The sequence below is a fragment of the Rhinolophus ferrumequinum genome, chromosome 3 (genome assembly GCF_004115265.2).
Source record: "Rhinolophus ferrumequinum isolate MPI-CBG mRhiFer1 chromosome 3, mRhiFer1_v1.p, whole genome shotgun sequence".
Classification (NCBI taxonomy): Eukaryota; Metazoa; Chordata; class Mammalia; order Chiroptera; family Rhinolophidae; genus Rhinolophus; species Rhinolophus ferrumequinum.
Window position 1 is genome coordinate 68942353 of NC_046286.1, and position 23914 is coordinate 68966266.

Below are 23914 nucleotides of genomic sequence, written 5' to 3' on the forward strand. Positions count from 1 at the left end.
GCTTTGATGTCAAGTCATTTTCACTTGGGAAGATCTAGAAGTCGCATGGTATCAGACCCGGTGAAAAAGGTGGATGAGGACACACCATAATGTTTTTATTTGACAAAAATTGCCATATACCAGAAACGATGTATGACACAGAGCATTGTCATGATGGAGGATGATTTATGGCACAGTCTAAAACACACCTTCCCTCAACCATAGCTCACACCCAACTGACTGCATCGAACAAGTTGAAACTTGTCACACACTGTTACTAAGGTTTGATGTGCCGTTTCCCATACTGAAGATCCCTGCCTTTCCGTTGGATGGCACTCAGCAGCAGCATTCACCGCATTCTGTGATCACAATGGAAAGACACTGTGTCACACATCGCTTCTGGTACGGCAATTTCAGTCAAACAAAAACATGATGATGTGTCCTCATCCACCTTATTCAATGGATATGGCACGGTGCGACTTCTGGCTCTTTCCCAAAGTCAAAATGATTCAGGACATCAAGGCAGCCACGACAGTGCAACTAAAGACATTCATGAAAGAGGACTTCCAGAACTGCTTCAGAAAGTGGCAAGAATGACGGGATAAGTGTGTTCGAAGTGAGGAGGAGAATTATGAGGGGGATTAATGGCAATGTGTCTTTTACTGTAATAATTTTTTTATTTAAACATTCACTGTATTGTTCAATCACACCTCATGCCAACTGTAACTGAAAAATAAAAAAATGTATTTTTAAAAAGCCCATCTTAAATATAAAGACACATGTAGATTAAAAGGGATGGGAAAGATATATCATCCTAACACCAATCAAAAGAAAGCTGGAATAGCTGTATCAATTTCAGACAAAGCAGACGTTAGAGCAAGGAAAGTTATCAGGGATCAAGAGGAGCGTAACATAATGCTAAAAGGGTCAATACTCCAAGAAGATATAACAACCCTTAATGTGTATGTGCCTAATAATACAGCATCAAAATATGACCTTGGATATAGCAATGACTTTTGAAAGCACTGCCTAAGGCATGACCCATGAAAGAAAACAATTAAGCTGGACTTCATTTAAATTTTCTCCTCTGCCAAAGACAATTATCAGGTCACACAGTGGGGGAAAATATTTGCAAAAGACACATCTGATAAAGGACTTGCATACATACCACTAACAGAAGGGAGTGCACCTGTTAAGAAGGTACAGGGAACTCATAGTTTTCTTAAAATGAAGCTTATAGGGGCTTATGTTGCCAATGCAGTAGGTGAGCCTAGGTCTTTTCTGCAGTCTGCCATAGATTCTAATTTTACTCCCACTATTTTAATTCCCTTGCCTGGCAGAATGGGACCACTTATGAACCAATGAGACTTCAAAACTATACTGACATCATTCCCCTATTTACCATTTGTATATGAGCAAACTTGCACTACAGAAATGAGTTTTGTAGCAAGAAAAGCTGTAGTTGAACCTCTAGGAAAAAATCAAACAAATAAAAAGTCTGAAGCCAGAATGCTTCACTTTCTACATTTAATAAGATTTTTTTCAGCCTTTACCTACTTTGTCTGAGTATCACACAACCTACAAATGTGCATATACAAAATGCTGTGCATTAAAAATAACATTGCTCATAGATCAAAGGTAAAAATTCCCTTGCTAAAGAAACATTTTATTATCATATTTGTTGTTTCTTCTAACTGCTGCCATTTAATCAACTCTCTACAGCTATCTGATGAAAAAAGTTTATTTTATATATTAATCATATCCATTTAATACTTAGGATATTCCCTTTTATCAACTGCCTTTATCTTTTAAAATCAAATTTCTCAACAATATTTTAATTCTCCGCATAATTTAAAATCCTTCTAATATTTTTAGTAGCCCCCTTTTCCATATCCTTCCAGTTATTTCCATTTGTTCTTGCTGACTGACTTGGAGAGCCCTCTACTGGCCTGATGCTGTGTCAAAAAGTATTTTCTTTGCTTTCAGATAAACATTAAATTGTACTTGCTTTGGATAGTAACTGTATAATTCAAGTAACACCTATATTCAAAACAATAAAGTTATAAAGAGAAACTGCATTGTTCTGTTATCCTATTATCAAAATAAACCCTTGCATATGTGGTCAAATGATTCTGACAAGGTGCCAAGACTAGTCAATGAGGATGAGACAGTCTTTTCAACAACTGGTTCTGGGAAAACTGGATTATCCACATGCAAAAAATGAAATTGGACCGTTATCTAACATCACATACAAAAATGAACTTGAAATGGATCAAAAACCTAAACGTAAGATCTAAAAGTATAAAACTCTTAGAAGAAAACATATAGCAAAAGCTTCATGACACTGGAATTGGCAATGATTTCTTGAATATGACAACAAAGGCATAGGCAAAAAAAAAAAAGTAGACAAATTGGACTTATAAAAATGAAGGTATTTTGTACATGAAAAGACACTATCAAAAATTTTTTTCCATTCTGTGAGTTACCTTTTTACTCTTAAAAAGGTAACTCACAGAATGGAAAAAAATTTTTGCAAATCATATATCTGATAAGGGATTAATATCCAAAATACATAGAGAACTTCTAAAACTCAACAACAGTAAAACAAACGATGGGAATCAAAAATGGGCAGAGGACTTGAATAGACATTTCTCCAAAAAAGATACAGGCATATCTCATTTTATTGTGCTTCTCATTATTGTGCTTGGCAGATACTTCATTTTTGACAAATTGAAGGTTTGTGTCAATTCTAACGGCACTATTTTTCAATGAGGCTCAGAAGATGGTTAGTACTTTTTAGCAATGAAGTACTTTTTAATTGGGTTGGTGCACTGGTTTTTAGACATAATGCTATTGCACATTTAACAAAATACAGTAAAGTATAAACATAACTTGTATATGTACTGGGAAACCAAAAACTCATGTAACTTGCTTTATATGTGGTATTCGCTTTACTGCGATGGTCTGAAATGGAACCTGTAATATCTCCAAGGTGTGCCTATATATAAATAGCCAATAAGCACATGAAAAGATGTTCAATATCACTATCATTAGGGAGATGCAAATTAAAACTACAATGAGATACTACCTCATATCCATTGGGATTGCTACTATCAAAAAAACAGAAAATAACAAGTTTTGACAATAACGTAGAAAAATGGAGTACTTGTACACTGTTGGTGGGAATGTAATATGGTGCGGCCACTGTGGAAAACAGGATGGTAGTTCCTCAAAAAAATTAAAACTATAATTACCATATGATCTAGCAATTCCAATTCTGTATATACTCAAAAGAATTCAAAGTAGGGTCTCAAAGAGAGATTTGTACACCAATGTTCAAATAAAAAATACAAAATATGTTCATAGTAACATTATTCACTAAAACTAAAATATGGAAGCAACTCAAGTATCCACTGCCATGAATGGATTAGCAAAATGTGATACACATTATAATTTAGTATTATTCAGCCTTAAAAGTAAGGAAATTCTGACACATGCTTCAATGTGGATGAACTTTGAGAGCATTATGCTAAGTAAAATAATCCAGTCACAAAAACGCAAATACTGTATGATTCCACTTAACATGAGATACTTAAAGCAATCAAAATCATAGAGACAGAAAGTAGAATGGTAAATGTCAGGGGTTGGGTAAGAGAATGAGGGGGTACTGCTTGGTGGGTACAGAGTTTCAGTTTTTATAAAAGGAAAAGAGCCCTAGAGATGGATGGTAGTGCACAACAGAAATAATGTATTTACCACCACTGAACTGTATGCTTAAAAATGGTTAAGATAGTAAATTTTATGTTATATGTATTTTAACACAAAAGAAATGAAAAAAACAACATACAACGGTAACTCTTTCACTCTACCCTTTATATAAACTTACTAGAAGGGCAAAAAACTCAAAGTTTGATAACACACTCAGCCGGCTATGAGTTGAGAGGGGGTTGTCTTATAAACTGCTGGTAGGAACTAAAAATTAGAACAAGCTCTCCTAGATAGCAATTTGACAATATCATTAAAATTACCAACTCATACAATGCCTAGAAATTTCACTTACAAAAATATTTGCAATGAGTAAAAGAATGTTTAAAAAAGATTAATCTTCACAACATTATTTATATAGACTCAAACCAGAAAACTACCAAATTTTGATGAGTAAGAACAGGCTGAATAAATTATGCTATCTCCATAAAATGAGAAATCAAGCAGTTGTAAAAGCAAAAGAAAGGGAAATTGTCTATGTAATGATATGAAAATAATCATTGTATTTTATATAATTTTATATAATATAAAGGAAAAAAAAACACCAAGGTACCAGATAATGTATACATTTTGATGCTTTCTGTGAAAATAGGGGGATAAAATACATTTTTATCTGCTGGTGATATGTATCAACTCTGGAAGAATATACTAGAAATTGCTAACAGTAGTTCCTGTATGTATGTTTGAGGGGGTGTGAACTGGACAGACGAAAGACAGTAGTTGGATACCTTTTACTACACATATAAACATGAACCATGTGAATGTTATTAATTCAAAAAACATCCTAATATTACAAACTAAGTATAAAATTAACACATGCTTTACTAATAAAACAACTGCAAAATCTTCTATAATCTTACCTGCAAACTAGCCATATAAGAATCTTCACAATTTACATAGTGTCCTAACATGGCATGTTGTGCCCGTAATTCATTATCTCTTATCCTCTCGTGTAAGTGGGTAATTTGTTGCTTCTGCCTGCAAATCATAAATTGAGGTTACATTATAAAAAATATACTTTTCTAAGAGATAGTTAAAAGCAACAGTTTCAGTATTCTAATAATTTGACATAAGAGTTAAAAGTATTATTGATCTTAAAATTCATAAGAAACTGAACTTGACTGACTTTGAATTTTTTTTAATTAAATTTACTGGGGTGACCCTGGTCTTCCTTGGTATCCTACAATATGCAAAATTGAAGAATATATATTTCAATAGATTATGTCAATAATTGTCTACTGCCAAAGACTGAATGTGTCTCCCCAAATTTCATACAGTAAATCCTAATGCCCAATGTGATGGTTTTAGGAGGTAGGAACCTTTGGGAGATGATTAGGTCATGAGGGCAGAACCCTCACGTATGCAATTAGTGTCCTTATAAAAGATGCCCCAGGGTGCAGCGAGCAGCCCGCAGTGGCTGCCAGCCTCCGTGATGCTGCGGCTGCGGTCGGTGGGCGGTGATTGTGGCTGCCGCAGTCCGCTGGCGAGTTCACCCGCTTCTGGAGGAAACAGCCTGACTTCTCAGAGGTCAGTCTGTGGAACAAGTGGGACTCCAGGACCTTGTGTATGTTCAGCAAAGAGAGACTGCAGTGACTTCCCCATAGGATGGCTCCATCTCCATTCCAGGTTCTGCTGATTCTACACGTGTCACACTGTGGTGCTGAGGCACACAGGTAATGGGGCTACCTGCTTGACATACTTTGATGGAACCAACACCGAAGTGAGGTCCCCTTGATCACGAACTCCATAAAATCCTTTCCGACCATGCTCAATGTGGAAGGCTGGGAGTACACCTCAAGGGCAGCTTCAATGACAACAGGCAGTTGTCACAAAAACTTACTCATCAACTTCTTAGTGAATTTGACAGACAAGATGACATTCACTTAGTGACATTATATGTGACAGAACTAAATGACCAGGAAGAAAATGAAAACCACTTTCCAATAATTTACAGCACTGCTGTCAACATTAAAACTTATGCCAGAGATTTACAGAGCCTCCTTCTAACATCGAAGTCCAGAGGAGGCGCTGCGTGCTGCATGGGCTTTAACAGGAAGACCGATGATTATTAGTATTTACGACGCAAAGACAGAACAGCTCCGTACAGGACCGTATTCCTGGATGCCGTCTCCACATGGGGATTACTGGTCGCAGCAAGATGGTAAGGAAATACTAGAGAACCCTTCCACTTCACTTCTGGGGGAGTGCCCCGCCCCAGCCTCCACTTTGTTGAACATATTAGATCTACCTTGAAGTTTTTCTTAAAAATACCCATCTCCAACTAACACGCTGTTTCCTGGAAATAAAGCTCTACTCCACAAAATAAACAAACCAAAAATAAGTAGATGGTTTATGGGAAAAGATCTCCTCTCCAGGAAGCTGAAAATAGGAATTACTAAAGAAAGCAACTTTTTGGCACAACAGAGACCACTGGTGAGGGTTAGACAGAATATGAATAAGACTCTACATCCGTTGGATCTTAGGTGTTCTTCCTTACTCAGTGTCTTTCAAATGATTTGCAAAATAAAATCTCATTTTGTAAAAAAAAAAAAAAAGGAAAAAAAGAAAAGAAAGATGCCCCAGAGAGCTCGCTTGCCCCTCTCACCATGTAAGGTAAACGGCCCTCTATGGACCAAGAGGTTGGCTCTCACTGGACACTGAATCTGCGGGTGCCTTATCTTGGACTTCCCAGCCTCCACAACTGGGAGAAATAAAATTCTGTTGTTTATAAGCCACCCAGTCTATGGTATTTTGTTATAGCAGCACAAATGGACTAAGGCACCTACTGTACGTAATAAAATGGTAATTATAATGGTGTTCAAAAAAATAATAAAAGTCAATTCATTCTGACTGCTTGAGGGAAAGTACATTCATATTAACAAAAGTCTGAATTTTGGTCTGTTTAAAAAAAGTATAGTATAGGGAATATAGTCAATATTATAATAACTATGCATGGTGCCAGATGGGTACTCGACTTATTGGGGTAATCACTCTATAAGGTATATAAGCATATAATCACTAAGTTGTACACCTGAAACTAATATGCCACTGTATGTCAACTATAATGGAAAAACAATTTTTTAAAAAATAAAATAAAAAAGTATTAATTTCAAGAACATACAATGAATTAAATTATAAGTGTTCAAAATAAAATCCAGCTGGGTCTGTAATTATTCATATATAAAATTCACATGGATTAGAAATCTCAAATATTTTTAAATAGCTTTTTCATATAGTCAATTAAAACTCTCTTCTATGATCCTCATTCCTTTAAGAAGTATCAAGCATTAAGCATATACTATGTACCAGCCTCTGTTCAAGACAGTAGAGAACATAGTAGTGAATAAGAAAGTCCAGATGCCCATGCTCTAGTTTATGTTCCAGTAGGTCTTGCTTAATACGATACATTTGTAAGCAAAATCTTTTGAAATTTCAACTATTAAGTATACTTAAAGGTTTGAATTTGGTTTAATTTTAAAGCTAAAATGTTTACTACTTTATCCCATATTAGCACATGAAAATAAGTGGTAACCATAGATTAAGAAAAAAAATACCTCCTCAAACTATTTCTCAATTACTATGATACATAACATGTTTAATTATCTCAAAAGTATGTATAAATAATGTGGACCCAATATATAATATAGATAATATAATTAAGTAATATTAAGGTTTATTGCTCAAAATAATCAGGAGACTGTTAAGTACAACAGAATTTTTTTTCAGGGCTTTGGTTTTCAAACATGCAAAATTTTTAGAACGTCCCCCCAAATTTCCAAAATTCTTATCACTAATTCATTTAATTTTAAAGATTCATGATTTTCATAGTTCCTGTGCCTTCATATCTAACATACATTAGTTAAAGGAAATTAAAGTAGACTTGCAATTTGATAGTCCCAAGTGTAAAATACAAAGACACTATCTGGAAGCTTTGACAGTTAATTAGCATTGCAGCTAACTTGATACATACACAAAGAAGAAGAGGAGTTTTCAAATAATGACTCTCATGTAAATGGAAGGATGGTAGAAGACAGACAGACAGACCAACCAACCAACCCTCATTTCTGATAGTGGTTCTTAAAGGGACTGGGATCAGGGAAGCACAGACATGAGACATTAATGTATTTGTAAGGTTCTATTTTTTTAAACTCTACGTAGTGGATACAAAGGTATTTTTTTTCATCTACATTTCTGCATGCCTGAAATATATTTAGTAATTAAAAAATAGACTCACCGGTCAATTACAATTTCTTTCTGCCTTAGGAGTCCTTCTTTTATTTTCAGCATTGATTCCCACTTCGTGAAATCCTGATAGCCAGATGGTGAATAACTTGGACGAGATGATCCAGTCAAAATCTGCACAAATATGTTCATACTGTTAGTATACTGAAAGTGTCTAAAGGAAATATTTATATATTATCTAATATTTTCCCAATGATTTTCATTAGAAAAACAGAGAACTCTTTTGATTTTTTTAAAAAGATTACTTGAAATCACAATTGTGAATACAACATAACTTGAAAATTTTCAAGGAAGTTTCAAAGTAAATGTACAAGTCTAACGAAGAATCAGTGACAACAGAACATTTAATCTGGCTTATTATAATACTACATACAAGATCTTGTTCTCATTATCTTGTGGAAGCTTTCTGGAAATAAGAGATTAATCATTTCCTAAGGAAACAGTACAATAAAATAATGTACCATGGCTAGACTATACAAATATTACTGGGTTTCCACAAGGAAATACAATATCTGTAGCATTCAGACTTCAAACTGTCATTCACCACATCATCGATTAATTACATTGAAATTTCAAAAGTTAAAATATTTTTACAAAGTAGTAAATGTACCCATAGAAAATACGATTAAGCAGATAATCTAGATGATTACTAGTCTCCAGGGTAAATAGTATCATATTTAGAAAAAAAATCTGCTCAGAATTTTTTTTTATTAAAATTTAAGGGGGGTGGGGGGTGGGAGATGAGGGTAAGGGGGATCAAATACATGGTGATGGAAGGAGAACTGACTCCGGGTGGTGAACACCCAATGGGATTTATAGATGATGTAATGCAGAATTGTACACCTGAAATCTATGTAATGTTACTAACCATTGTCACCCCAATAAATTAAAAAAATAAATGAAATAAAAAAATTTATTGGGGTGACAATGGTTAGTAAAATTGCATAGGTTTCAAGTGTACAATTCTGTAATACATCATCTATATATCACATTGTATGTTCACCACCCAGAGTCAGCTATCCTTCCATCGCCATATATTTGACCCCATTTACCTTTATCTACCACCCCCGTCTCCCCTCTGGTAATCTGCTTAGAATTTAAGAAATATTTCAGATATTTAAAAGAAATCAACAACAATAAAAACCAATTTGACAGATATCCTCAAATGTCTATCACTGAAACAAAAACAAAATTTAATACTTGTGTTACGGGTTGGACTGTGTCCCCTCCTCAAAAAGATATGTTAAAGTCCTAACTCCCAATACCTCACTGTAAACTTATTTGGAAATAGGGTCTTTGTAGACATAGTCAAGATGAAGTAATTAGGGTGGGCCCTAATCCAATATGACTGGTGTCCCAGGAAATGGGGAAACCTGAAAATAGACACACACAGTGGGAAGACCATGTAAAGAGACAGAAAGAACATCATGTGAAAATGAAAGCAGAGATTACAGTGACGCATCTGCAAGCCAAGGAACACAAAAGATTGCCAGAAAACCACTAGACAGCCAGCCTGAAACAGAATCTTCTTCACAGCCCTCAGAAAGAACCAACTTCTGCTGACACCTTGATTTAGGACTTCCAGCCTCCAGAACTGTGAGACAATACATTTCTGTTGTTTAAGCTACCCAGTTTGTGTTTGTTATGGCAGCTCTAGGAAACTAATGACATTGGTAAATCAAATAAGAACATAAATTCCTTGGCAATCTAAATGATGCTATCTAAACACCACAAAGCAACTTTAGGAGAATTAAATGTGCAGCGGTATTTTTTTCCTTCGTTTTCCAAAGATGCTACTGACACGACCTAATTCTGAATAAACCACGAATTGTGTAACATCAACAAGTCCTAGATTAACCCTTTAAATTAAGATGATTATCAAGTAATACTAGGATGGGATGTTTCAGGGAGGAGAAAGATAGGACAAGATGAACAAACTAAGAAGAAAAGAAACTAGGTGATAACAGGGTACACAACTGTCAGAAAGGCAGATATTTGCAGTACAAGGGGCAGGTTAATCAGATGTCCTCTCTCGGAATTTCCTTCTTTCCCTTGCCCAGCATATAACCCAGGCTGATATTCAGCCAGTATGTACCAATAAGGATACGTTACGTGTTACAATACTGAAGTACTCTCACTGTGATTGATAACTAGCTGCCGCCCCCCCACCCACCCCGAATGTCCTCTCCACTACCAGGCCACTACTCAGAATTCTCCCCATCATCCAACAAAGTTACTTCCTGGCATAAAAGGGGGCCCTTTTAGGGTCGTGTTCCATCCATAAATGGTATTCTTTCTGGTTGGTTAGTTCCTGCATTAGTCAGCAACCCCCAAATTCTCCCATCTCAGTACTACCTACCAGCTTACATTTAGTTTACAGAGCTGGAATTCAACCCTGGCAGCCCAACCAAAAAGCATGTGCTCTTAGGTACCCCACTGCTACACTGTTACTGCTATGGCCTTCTTAACTAAGAAGGTGTTCCAAATTTCCTATCATCACAAAGGCTGGGGAAAAAAATTGAAACTAAATGCTCTCAGAAGCTAAAAGAATATTAAGCACCACAAATAATATTGTCACTATTAAGAGAAAGTATCTACTTATCGAATTCCATGTTAGTTAATGACTCAATTTACAGGTAAACAATCTCATGAAATTTATTTTATCAAACTGTAGCTCAAACAGGAATTAAAACTAGTAAAAGCTAAGCAAAAGAGCATATCAATAATTCCAAAATCTAACATAAAATTTGGAAATTATCAGAATGATTTGGCAAAAAATTTGCACTATTAATTTGTAGTACTAAATATTTCATTTATTTGGAGACTAAAGGTCAATGACATATTTTATTTATATATATTTTATTTATCCACTGAGTTATATAGTAATTAATATCCTGATACCAGATGACAAATATTTTAAATATTGGTTTTTGTATATTGTTATCATGTCTAACAAAAAACTTCTAAGGTAGCTAGCTTAAGGATCTGTGGTCTTCTCTTCCAAAGATCAAAAGCAGCTCACATCAGGAATGACCTACATCGTAATACCTGAAGCTATGTTTTGCCGTATACATCTTGCACCTATTTCAGTAAGACAAGTGCCAAAGATGATGATCTTCTCAAGGAGATATTAACTATGCTACTCTCACAAGTCATCTGCTAAAAAATTTTCCATGGTTGACAACTTCCCAAGGAAAAGTCTTTTCTTGTTGTGTGCACATCTTGGCATCAAGAGAGGGCATAAACTGAAGGAAAAAGTAGATCTGCAAGAGGAAAGCAAATGACAGTACGACCGTGTTCCCCCGAAAATAAGACCTAACCAGAAAATAAGCCCTCGCATGATTTTTCAGGATGGCATGTAATCCCCTGAACATAAGCCCTAATGCGTCTTTCAGAGCAAAAATGAATATAAGACCCGGTCTTATTTTCGGGGAAACATGGTACTTGGTTACAACACTTGCTCCACTGACAGGATGGACTGCTAAAGGACTTGTCAAATACTTCCATGAATACACATAAAACAAGTATGAGAATTTATTCTTCTGATCTGAGCTCCATTTAAACCCTTTAGAAAACAAACTAAAAATTAACCTATGAAATTGAGCAAATAGGAATAAAGAAAAAGGAACCCTTTCTTTGTAATGAAGATGCAATATACAAAGAATTACCAATCAGCAGTAAGGTAGTCTTCCTCACTAAACTTCACCCTGATTCCTAAAAGTAGTTGAAAAGGAGAACGAAACCTAACAAAAACCAAAAGCTGCAGGTAGACCTGAAAGTAATTTTAAACACCTGTTTATATCTGCCTATCACTAAAAATAACCATTATGGAGACATTTTACCTGCTAAGGCTTTTATAATGAATCCATAGTCTATGTATATTAAATGAAGTTATAGAAAGCAATTTGAAGTACCTAGCAAGATATTTTTCAAAAAAATCATATTATGAAGTCTCAAATAGCAAGACAGCCACGTACCTTTATGATTTGGCATACAATATAAATAATGCTACACTACTAAAAACATATATAAAAGGAACAATTGATGAAAATTTATCATTATAATGTACACCAGTTCAGAACCCAGTCTTGACAAGGCTAACCAAGAATCTGATAGAAACAGCACAGGATTCTTTTGTCTACACATGGGAGAAATCAGTTATCTACGCTGGTACTATTTATCTTTTGTAAGTTCTAACACAAGGGCTGAAGAGTGAAAAGGGAATTAGATTATGTTCAAATTGGTTCTTTCTCACATTTCCACATTACAATCTCACAGAGGTTAATCCAAAACTACCAATTTAATGTTTCATCAATTTAATGTTCCCCCCCTTTATTTATAAAACAGACACTGTCTTCTCTTAATTACACACCTGGCGAGCCGAAGAGAACTTACAGAATCTTATGCGTATCAATTATTTAGTAGGTTCCAATCATTGTACCCAAAAGCCTTTTCCCTGTGACAGTGACACAATAGGAATCGTAAGCACATGTTTAAGTGCACACTTTACACTCTAGATAGCACTATCGTAGATTTGGAACATTAACAAGTGGAGAAAGGAGGGCTGCCAAGTGCATCTGCCTTAACACCGTCACACTAAGTTATTGAAAATCAAGCCCAATATAAAAGTTAATGTTTTCTTCTGTTTTATTGTGGATCAGGAGTTATTATGATTTGCCCACTACACCCTTGCACAATACTGGCTAATATGAACAAAATAGAAGCGGGAATGGCAGTATCATTCTTGGATATCATAAAATTCATCCACCACCCCCCCCAAAAAAAATCATTAAAAAAAAATCAGAAAAGTTTATATTGGTAAAAGGTAAAATTCACCAAGAAGATAAAATAATCATACATGTTTATACATTTAATAATATATTTCATATGAAGAAAAACTATTAAAAACAAATGGAGAAACAAATGAATCCACAATCATAGTTGAAGACCTGAACTTGAGTATGTCTTTCTGAAGTAGAAAAAAATCAGGTGCGAGAGGGGTTGGCAAATCCAGTTCACCATCTATGTTTACATGGCATGCAAACCAAAAATGGATTTTATATTTTTAAATGGCTAAAAATCAAAAGAAAAAATATTTTATGATACATAAAAACTACATGCAATTTTAAAATCACAGTCCATAAATAAGGTTTTATTGGAACATAGCCAAGTTCATTCTTTTACATATCATCTATGGCTGCTTTCCCAACAACGAAGTTGAGAAGTTTGTAAAACAGTCAGTCTCTCACTCTCGCTCTCGCTCTCGCTCTGTATGTGTGAGTGTGTTGTCTTGTGTATGACTTGAAAAAAAGCAAATGCAGAGAGAGGCTTTTCTGAACTCCACTCATCTGCCTAAAGACAGATCGTTCAAAAGGAACTCCTCAACTGTCATAAATGCCCTCCCTGCAAGTTTCATCAATCAGGGAGGATTGACTCTTATCACAGGAGAGGAGACTAGAAGCAGACACCACACCAGACAAACTTTCTCACAGACTATCATATCTCCCATTTATTCTTCCCATTCACCTTTCCTAAAAATCATTTACTCTTCCCTTAGAGGCTCACCCCTTTCCTTATTAAAATGGTTTTTAATCCTGAATTCTAAAGACATCTCTTTGAGTTCCTCATTTCTCCCTGGGCATTTCACATGTGTAGTACATGAGGTATACATGTTAATAAACTTGGTTGTTTTTTCCCTTGTTAATCTGTCTTTTATGACAGGGGTCTCAGCTAAGAACTCAGAAGGGTAGAGGGAACTTATTTTTCCTTCCCTACAACAACCTACAAGCTGGTTCTTAAGACTTGTCAATACTCCAGGAGGACAAAGAAGGCTTCTATTAAGACAGAGGACAATCCTGCTTCCAAATACATAAAAGAGGAAAGTATTTTATATTCAATTTTTTATATACATATTTTTATCCCAAGTAGTTAGAAAACAAGGATTTCTATTAAATAAAATCATAACTGGTCATGAGAGGCATATAATTTTGTGGCAGTTACATATTGGTAGCAAAATATACATTTTGACAATACTCCAAAAAACATAGGCACTGTTTTGATAGAAGCTGAATAAGACACTGAAGAGATTTTTGAATATTTGTAGAAAAAACGTTTCAAAATTCACATATCAATAAAATAGAAAATTACTGTTGTTAATGCTGTTCTGCTCAGAATCTTAAGTAGTTAGTCAGAATCTCAAGTAATCATTTCTACTTGACTGTAGCCAATATAAGTAATCAAGGAGAAAATAATAGCCTAAACTTATGAATACATAATTTATATTTATAGCTTGTCAATAACAGGACATTAACTAGACATGAATATGAAACCTAAAAGATAATTATAAAGGCACGTAACTGGGTGATCTAATTTGAAGTATAGGATATCATAAAAGTAACAAAGACATTTTAAAATCTGTATAGGAGAAACAAAGATACTTTTTACAAGTAAACATTTTTCATATATAATTGTAGTTATCAATCTCAGGGAGGGAAAGAAATTCCTCATTTAAATATTTTACCTAAAAATGCATATAATACATTCTTGCAATGGTGGTTAAAAGAAGAAAACAGTAGTTTACTAGGCAAAGAAGAATCATAACTCTTCTGTATCAAGACCAAACCATCCAGATTCATAGACCCGTAACACATACACAGGCACTTCTCATTGTAAACAGCAAATTCCACTCTCATGATTGACTAGGGGCAGTGGGCATCTACAACAACCCCAATACATGTTACTTAGATGAGACCCAGATGATATGAAAAGTTGCCAAAATACGTCACTTAATGGTCAAACATGCTTCTAAAATAATCTTACTATTTGCAGCCCAAAATAGCTCAAAATTCTTTGCCCTCATCCTGGACAAATACTGTTAAATTTAGATAATCTAGTGCTACCACACTTAACTGGAATACAACCTCTGCAATTCTTCAAGTTTGTTATCTCTCCTTCATTTGCCTTTGTTCCTTAGCTCATTCATCACTCACAACATGTCAAATAACACAGCAAGTCTTCCTCTGTTTCCTGGAATAGTCTATCTGAAGAGTTACTCTACAAGTGCTTTTTGGTAAAAGATCATGATGCCTCACCAAAAATAAATTCACAAAGCTCAATAATAAAAATGAAAATAAACTACAAATTACATAGAATTTAAAGAACTTTTATTCAACAAGAGAAGGAAAAACATGTATTATATGATTCCTAAAAGAACTGCACATTTAATTTAAAAACTGTATTTTAAACTAAGTAATTATTTTGTTTCATTAACAAAATAAAAACAAAAAATTACATAAAAAACACCATTCATAATTTCTTTCTCAGAGGGACCTATTATGAACTGAAATCTACATCTTGATCTTAAAATTTAAATTATAGAAGAAATTGAGTTTTTAATGATATCATTGTCTTTAATTTGTCTTTATTACTAACTCTACACTGCTGTCCTTGCCATCTTAGTATGGTTTACTGAAATAACAATACAAATATATTGAGTTACTTCAAGGGTAAAAGACTCCAGAAAAAATTTTTTTTTAAAATGATGAGAGAAATATATACCTATATTTTATATCTTAAAAAATACATGTGCATGAAAATAAGGAGAACCCTAAAAGTATTACTGATTTTCTCCATGTAAACAACTAATTACTATTAATTTAACTTTTTTTTTTGAAGGAAGGAATCTTTCCTCTCAAAACTCAATCTGGATTGCATTTAATCTGTGTTAGCACTACCATGTTTTGTTGTTTTTAAATGCCAACAAAGGGATAATTCACGCGAGAAACATGATCTCATCACAGTCACAGTGCAAAAGTGAAGGGAGGAAATCGTATATCCGAGATTGAGGAGCAAGTCAATTGGAAGACTCAACAAAAGACAGGAAGGAAAGGAAGGAAAGGAAGGAAAGGAAGGAAAGGAAGGAAAGGAAGGAAAGGAAGGAAAGGAAGGAAAGGAAGGAAAGGAAGGAAAAGGAAGGAAAAGGAAGGAAGGAAAAGAAGGAAAGGAGGAAGGAAAAGGAAAGGAAAGAAAGGAAGGAAAGGAAGGAAAGGAAGGAAAGGAAGGAAAGGAAGGAAAGGAAGGAAAGGAAGGAAAGGAAAAGGAAAGGAAGAGGAAAGGAAGGAAAGGAAGGAAAGGAAAGGAAGGAAGGAAAGGAAGGAAAGGAAGGAAAGGAAGGGAAAGGAAGGAAAGGAAGGAAAGGAAGGAAGGAGGAAGGAGGAAGGAAGGAAGAAAGAAAGGAAGAAAGAAGGAAAAGGGAAAGGAAGAAGAAAGGAAAGAAGAAGAAAAGAAGAAGAAGAAAAAAGAAGAAAGAAGAAAGAAAGAAAGAAAGAAAGAAAGAAAGAAAAAAGAAAGAAAGAAGAAAGAAAGAAAGAAAGAAGAAAAGAAAGAAAGAAAAGCTTATGTCTTCCCATTTAAAATTAATCAGAATTTTACTTATACAACAAGCAGAATGTGAACTTATCCACCACGAACAGTCTACAAAATTAATCTCAGTAAAAATCATGCTTTCTAGCCCGTAAGTCTAGCTTCATTTCTTTCAGACCCAGTAAATCTCTGAGTAATCTACAAAACTTTTAATTTTAATATGCATTTTAGAGATAAATTTGAAAGACAGTCATTGGTGCCCATACTGTGTTCTATTTTGGAATGTGAAGTCTCCAGCACTTTTTGATTCTCTAACATTCGTTACACAGGTTTATAATTATACAAATATTGAATTTTTAGATATTTTATTTTTTCAAGTTTGATTTTCAAAAGTCAATATATTAAGGATGGAGCCAACAATCAACTCTTCAGCTATCCATAGTCCCAACTAAGCAATAAACCTATAAAAATGAATATATTCACAGGAAAACCTAACAAACAACTTTGCCAAAAGTATCATCCTGAGCCCAGTGTTATTTACGGCTGGTTCTCGAACCCATCCACCTCTGACCAACTCAGGGGGCAAATGAAAACAGCAGATGATGATGATATGTTCACATCCTTTTGCTATGCTTTATAAGCTTTTAAATTAGAGATGTGTTAAGGAGAAAGTACTGATTCACTGAGATATATCAAAATGATGTACAACTCTCAGTTCATTAAATTGCTGATAAAAGGTTACAAAGTCCACACATTACAAAATTAGGCTTATTAATCTTTTCCACTAAGACACTTTACATCTGTTGATTTATAAGATAAATATGAATTCTACATATCAAAATCCATTTTACATATCAAATTCTACAAATTCTACATATCAAATTCCAACCTTCTCAAGAATGTATCTATGCTGAAAAGTCAAGGGTCAATTGCACTTTTGTTCTGTAAACTTAAAAGAGGGCTAAATGTGTAACTGAAGGACAAAGCTATTGTGTTTTAGAAGGGCTCACCTGACACAATTTAGAATTTATCTTAATTGTTGATATCATCAGTTTTTATATAAAAGCTCAGACCCAAATTAAGGTAGAGTTATCTCCCCTATCCTTTCTGCATGAGCACAGTTCAAGAGGCCACCGGATCTAAACCACAAGCGTGACTCCTTTAGTTGCTAGGGTGACCCACTCACATCACTCTGAATGTTTACCAGGTTCAGTCTAATACTCCCAAAGAAAAACTCTATTCTTAGATCATCTTCTCAAAGAACTTTATTAATAAAGGAAATGCTGTCAACTAACTACCAAACCTTGGAAAACTATTAAATTGGAATTCAAATACAAATCAAATTATTAGATTGGTGTAAAAGTAATTGCAGTTTTTGCAATTTTTAACCTTTTAATTCGCAATTACTTTTGTACCAACCTAATAATTTAAGAGCTTGATCATCCATGAGTAAATAACAAGTTTACAGAGCCAAGAGACTAAAAAAGACAAAGGGAGATAGAATTATTTACACAAATGTTCATCACAGTGTTATTTTTTATGGTTTATAATGGCAAAAATTATAAATTACCTAATATCCATTAACACTACTTCAATAAATTAAGGCACATTTATATGCTGAAAATAAAGTCATTAAAATTTATAATATATTTTAATATATAAGCACATTAAAAATGACCAAAATATTAATTAGCAAAATTATTCTTCAATGAACATGTATTCATTTCTTGTTTTGTTTTTTTAAAGAGTTTTTAAAAATGTAAGATGCATAAAGCCAAGGACAATACTGTTTTATATTGTATCCCTTATCTAGTAAGGTGTCTGGCAACCAGTGAACCAGTAGGTTTTTTTGAACAATCAAGGTATTCCCCAGGAACAAGACACTAAAATAGATTTTGGTTAAGTTGTCATATCCATTATGGTGGGAACAGATGACAATGTCAGATCAGGAAAGACCTTTGTAGGTAATACTGTAAAGTTTGGGTTTTTAACCTTGAAGGAGATGTAGGTATAAAGAAAAGTCCTCAGCATTTGAGTAACAAATCTGCACTTATGAAAGCAACTTGGATATCAGGGTGAAGACTGAACAGGAGAGGGTCAGGACAGAAGGTAGAAAGACTGGTTAATAGGCTCTGTAAAGTTCAGAGGAGAGCTGCTGAGGCTAGGGGAACACAGACTTATATTTGCTAATCTGTACTTGATTTCTTAGTGAATGGGGAGTCTGGCCGAAGACAGAAACAAAGATGAGTCTCAAATTTCCATTTTGGATGACAAAATAAATGATGGTGCCACTGTAATGACTGGGAATGCCAGAGGCTCGGGTGCTGCCATGCCCAGCACAGAGAAAGGGAATTTAATGTGGGGGAGGACGAAAAATCATTGAACGGAATCAAAATCTTTCTAACAGTGGAATAACATCATGGTCTGCAGAGTTCTGAAGCAAGTATCTGGAGACCTGAGGGTTGTTTTTTGTTGTTGCTAAATTTTGGTGGTGGTATTGGTGATGCTGGGGGCGTGTGTGCATGCGTGTGTGTGTGTGTTATTCCATCTTTTGTGGCTTCAGTTCTGTCAGCTTCCTTTGTATAAAATACGCAGTTGTCTTAGAAATCATATTGCTTTTTACTATATGTGCTAATTTGACTCCCAATCCTGAATTTCCTTGTCTTCCTGTTATCTTGCACTAGTGGTTAACTTCCGAATGTTTCAGGTTTCATTTGCGTACTAGTTGTGCAGTGATAGACAAGTTCCTTGAAGCCACAGAGCATGCTCAGGCATTTCTTTCTATCACTCAGTGTGCTCTGTAAATTTTCCCAACATTGTACAAATCTGTATCAGCCCTTCCCTTAAACTATCTGGCCTCTCCTGATGTCTAACTCTTCCCCGTCGCTAACTGAGATTTTTAATAAGGACAGTCTGTCCAGAGATCAGACATTTGTGAGAAAATAAAACACTTGGGCCTTCAAATATCTGGCAAGTCAATCCTAAAAGTGAATCTCCCTCCCCAATGACCGTAAGTGTCACAGGTTACTTCAGTACCGGCCCCTCACCCCACACCTCCTACTCTCCCTTCTCTATTACCTTAGGCACTTCCCATCCCCTCAGGCTCAGACTACATTCTCATTCTCGCTCTTAGATGTTTTTCCAACTAATCCTTCCTTAGGTAGCTTTAAAAGTGATTCACAAACTTTTAATAATACAGTATCCTTAAGGGTTAGGTACGATCTTCCTCCTGGGTGTCTAGAAGGTCTAATTAAAAAAACTCCTATCTTTGAAGCACTGTGTGCATCACAAAAATTTATTCAAAGCCTGTATTTTACTGTAATATATTTGCCTAAGTATTAAAATGTTTTAATTTCACTACCACTTCAATTAGCTTTTTGTCAAAAAATTTCCAGAAAAACTTATCTATCTTGATGCTTCTTTTGCCTCCGACACAGCTACAAGTTGGAGTTTAAATACTCAGTGTAAAAAATTACATACATCATGATTTTCTTTATATAAAGTAAAATAAAAAATACTTTTAAGGAATACATTTTTTAAATGCCATAAAACTATACAAAAACAAATGGAAAGAAATAAACCCAGGATTCAGAATAATCATTTGCTTGGGTGGGGAGAATAGGACAAACAGGGCAAGAACATGTAGTTCGATATGTTATTACTAACATCCTGGCTTTTATTTTAGGTAATAATCTTAGAGATGCTTATTACTAAAATTTAAGGAAACTACTATTGCAATAAAATAAAAACTAAGTAACTACATAAATGAAGGCAGATAAGAGTAAATAAAGTACTATGAATTATTATGAATCCAATGAGGAAAGAAAAAATGTATTTTTAAGTTTTTAAAAGCTTGGTTTAGGGAATATGAGCTTTTGGTTTGGCCTTCCTCCACTCTTACCCCCCAAGGATATTTAAAATATTTTTAAAGGGCGAGAAATATTTTGACAGAATTTATTCTCATTCCACTTTTATCCCTAACCTCCCAAATTAGATGCACAGAACTAAAAAGAGAATGAATTACACTGAAATACTTATTTTAAAAAACAAATTTGTGATATAATATTTGTGCTTCTTTAATACATTAAATAACAATATTTACAGGCAGGTCTAATTATGGCAACTTCAAAGTAGTGATTAATGTAAACAGTATTTCAAACTATCAAAACAACGACTATATGAAATTATCCTTCCTCACTCCCCCCACAATGATCTTAAAATTGAGAAGGATTTTATAATTGTCCCTAAGACTTAATTCTGCAGGATCACTCATTCACTACCAATTCACTTGCAATCTTTCCTGGTCCCCACTTTATTCACTCATCTAATCATTCATTCAATCAATACTACAAAGAACAAACAGTGATATAAATACGAATTATTGGATCAGCTCTCAAGGAGCTTGCAATCTAGTCTAGGCACATACACTAATAAATACAATAAAAGAGAGATGATACCAAAGGTACATGCAAATTGTTTGATATAAGGCAGGGAGGGCTGCACAGCACATATAAATTGACAGCCCTTTGATGGGCACAAAGGTTGGTAAGAAGGACACTCCTACAAAAAGCAGGGAGGCTGAAAATAGAACAGCAGCCTGTTCAGAGAGTCCCTGGCAGCTAACTGTACAAGGCCAGAGACAGACTACAAAGGAATGTGATAAGAGACGAAGCTGCAAAGACAGGGCCTAAAAAAGCCAACTCAGAAGTCAGGATTTTAGCCTCTTTGGGAGCTCAGTCCTCCTCTTTCAAAAAGGCCGCCACACACAACTAAAAAACATCCTGTAACAAAGGAATTCTTCATTTTTTGTGTGTGCCATGGACTTTTCTGGCAGACTGCTGAAGCTTACTGATCTGTTCTCCAAATTTTTTTATATACATAAAATACACAGGATTCCAAATAATTTTTATAGACATTCTGAAACTCTTACGGTAGTGAAGCCTAAGCGTAGCTGCGCATGTGCCTTTCTTCTGGAGAGCACAGTAAGGAAGGAGTAAGAAAAGAGTAACTTTACATGGAGAAACCTGACGAACATTACACTTCAGCCAGGCGATCAAGGTTAACAACACTGATGTCACAGTGATAGTTTACACTTTGACAGGTGATGAAAACGGCACTTGAACTCTCTCGTCTTCCTTGCAAAAACACATCTAACTATAAGAAAAACATCAGACAAATCCCAACTGGAGGTCATTCCACAAAATATCTGACTAGAACTCTTCAAAATGGTTGGGGTTATCAAAAAAAAAGCAAACTCTGAGGAATGTCACAATCAAGGGGACCAAAGGAAGCATGTCTACTAAAGGCAATCTGGTGTCCTGGATAAGATCCTGGCAAAGAAAAGGAACACTGGGGAAAACTGAGGAAATCTGAATAAAGTATGGGTTTTGGTTAAAATAATCTATTACCATAGGTGTAACTGTTGTAACAAATGTACCATACTAATGCAGGATATTAACAATAGGGGAAACCAGGTGCAGGGTATACAGGAACCCTCTGCACTGTATTTGTAATAATTCTGTAAATTTAGGGTTGTTCCAAAATAAATTTTTTTAAAAAATTAAGATGCACAGAACTAGAAAGAAAATGAATTACACTGAAATACTTATTTTAAAAAACAAATTTGAGATGTAATATTTGGGCTTCTTTAACACAATAAATAATATTTACAGGCAGGTTTAATTATGGTAGTTTCAAACTAGTGATTAAAGTAAACAGTATTTCAAGCTATCTGCAACAACTGTAACATATTAAATTATCTGAAATTGCTACAGTGACAGTCAAATGTGCTACTAACACTTCTGCAGTTTGTGGTGCATAGTCAAAACTGAAGAAATGCTAAATCTCATTTAAAGGTTACTAAAGATGTAATTGTTTTCCTATCCAAGTTCAAAGACCATTGAACTCTACCCATGGACTGCAGGTTAAGAATCATCTTCTAAAGGCAAATAAAAACTAAATACTAACACTAAATGGACACTGTGTTGCAGGACCTCTGATAGTCACTACACATAATTCATCTCATTAAACCCTCACAACAAACCCAGTCCACAGACAAGGCAGCTTAGGGAAGTTGTACATGATCATGTGACCAAAAATTCAAATTCTATAGCTTGATGCAAAATGGAGTCTGACAAAGCACCTCTAAAAACAATTTCCAGCCCCTAGTTGTGGAATTTTGAGGAACACTACTGATTATACTGTAGTTCACCAATGCTCCTACTAAACAACTTTCTGTTTAGGCTAAATCAGGCTGAAACTGAAGTACGTATAACACTTCCTAGAGCTCTACTTGTACTAATAAACAGCAGCAGCTAACCAAAAGGAAAAAGGTAAACACAGAAGCTCCCCACCCTTGTACAAATCTAAAAAGTATATTTTTGTCTCCATTTACCAACTCTGACACACCCAGTTCATTAGTATCCTTCTAAGGTGTGTGTATGCGCGCACGCGCACATGCACACCTATGTAGGTTTTTAAAGCAAATATAGCAACATGTGAGATATCCATAGCATATTTTATTGAGTCTATGGCAGTTTCTTAGTTTATCCAACTGAGTATTACTAATTCTATTTTCTTAGAACTAGAGGTGCTGATACAATGATCTATTTTCAAATGAATGTGTAACTGGCAGACACTTAAAGCAGACTTTCTAAAAATAGTAAAAGTTTTCAATAATTCATTTATCTCCATCAAAATTTCTTAGTTTATGTATGCTACTCTATGAAATCTATATCCAAATTATGATTTCCACCCCCACAACATGCCATTCTATCAGTGAACTGTAACTAAACAGATCCGGATTTGAATCCTCAGTCTCTCTCTTAGCAGATGTGTCATCTTTGACAAATTACTGTAAACCATTTTATGCTTGCATTTCAAGCCTAGGTTTTATATTTCAGTCATCATTGGCAATTGATGATAATAAAAGATTCTTATTATGTAAGGAATGAAACAAAGAATGCTTGTAGAGCACTGAGCAAATGTCAAACATTATTCATGAAATATTTTTAATTTTGAGTTTTACTTTTAAGTTGTAAATTTTCCGTTAGCAATGTTCACAGAGGGTCATCACTGAAATATTTTTTCTGTTAGTTGTAGCTGATTCTTTAAATAATGAGAGATTTGCTCTAGAGAATGATTTTATCTTTCTTTGGAAGAAGCCAAAATCATCTCCATTTAAGGGCACATCAGCAGCTGCTGCACAACACATTTTAGTTACCCATAAGAAAGTGAAGCAGGCTGAGTTCATGTCTAATTATTGTCTTGCTAGAAGCTAACATTATGAAGCTGCAATGTCAAAGCACCTGCAGCAAGAGCAACTCAATACAACTTGTTTGGCTTAAACCAGTATTCTCATTCTATGAAAGTTCCTATTACTGTAACTATTTTAGTTCTTCAACATTATCACCATGAGAATACAATCATTTCTAAGCCCAAAGATGCACAAGTATTTAAAAAGAGCTTTCTACCACCCCAAACAGTTTTTTCATCTCTCTCATATACTTTTAAAAGTTAAAAATGAGGCACAAAGTGTTAATGACCTTTCCAAACCTAAAGTGAGATA

At 34.8% G+C, this 23914-nt stretch overlaps 1 protein-coding gene and 1 pseudogene across 2 annotated transcripts in view; one reads left to right on the top strand and one right to left on the bottom strand.

The window, feature by feature from the left end:
- CEP85L (centrosomal protein 85 like) overlaps positions 1–23914 on the bottom strand; it is a 105079-nt gene that overhangs the window by 32210 nt on the left and 48955 nt on the right. For both annotated transcript variants that reach the window (XM_033103002.1, XM_033103001.1), the window contains exons 4-5: positions 7979–8100; positions 4605–4722 (exon numbers count right to left, since the gene is read on the bottom strand). In XM_033103002.1, coding sequence (XP_032958893.1) covers positions 4605–4722; positions 7979–8100 — 240 coding nt within the window. The remainder of the gene's footprint in view (positions 1–4604; positions 4723–7978; positions 8101–23914) is intronic.
- Positions 5031–6127, top strand: LOC117018285 (protein N-terminal asparagine amidohydrolase-like; annotated as a pseudogene).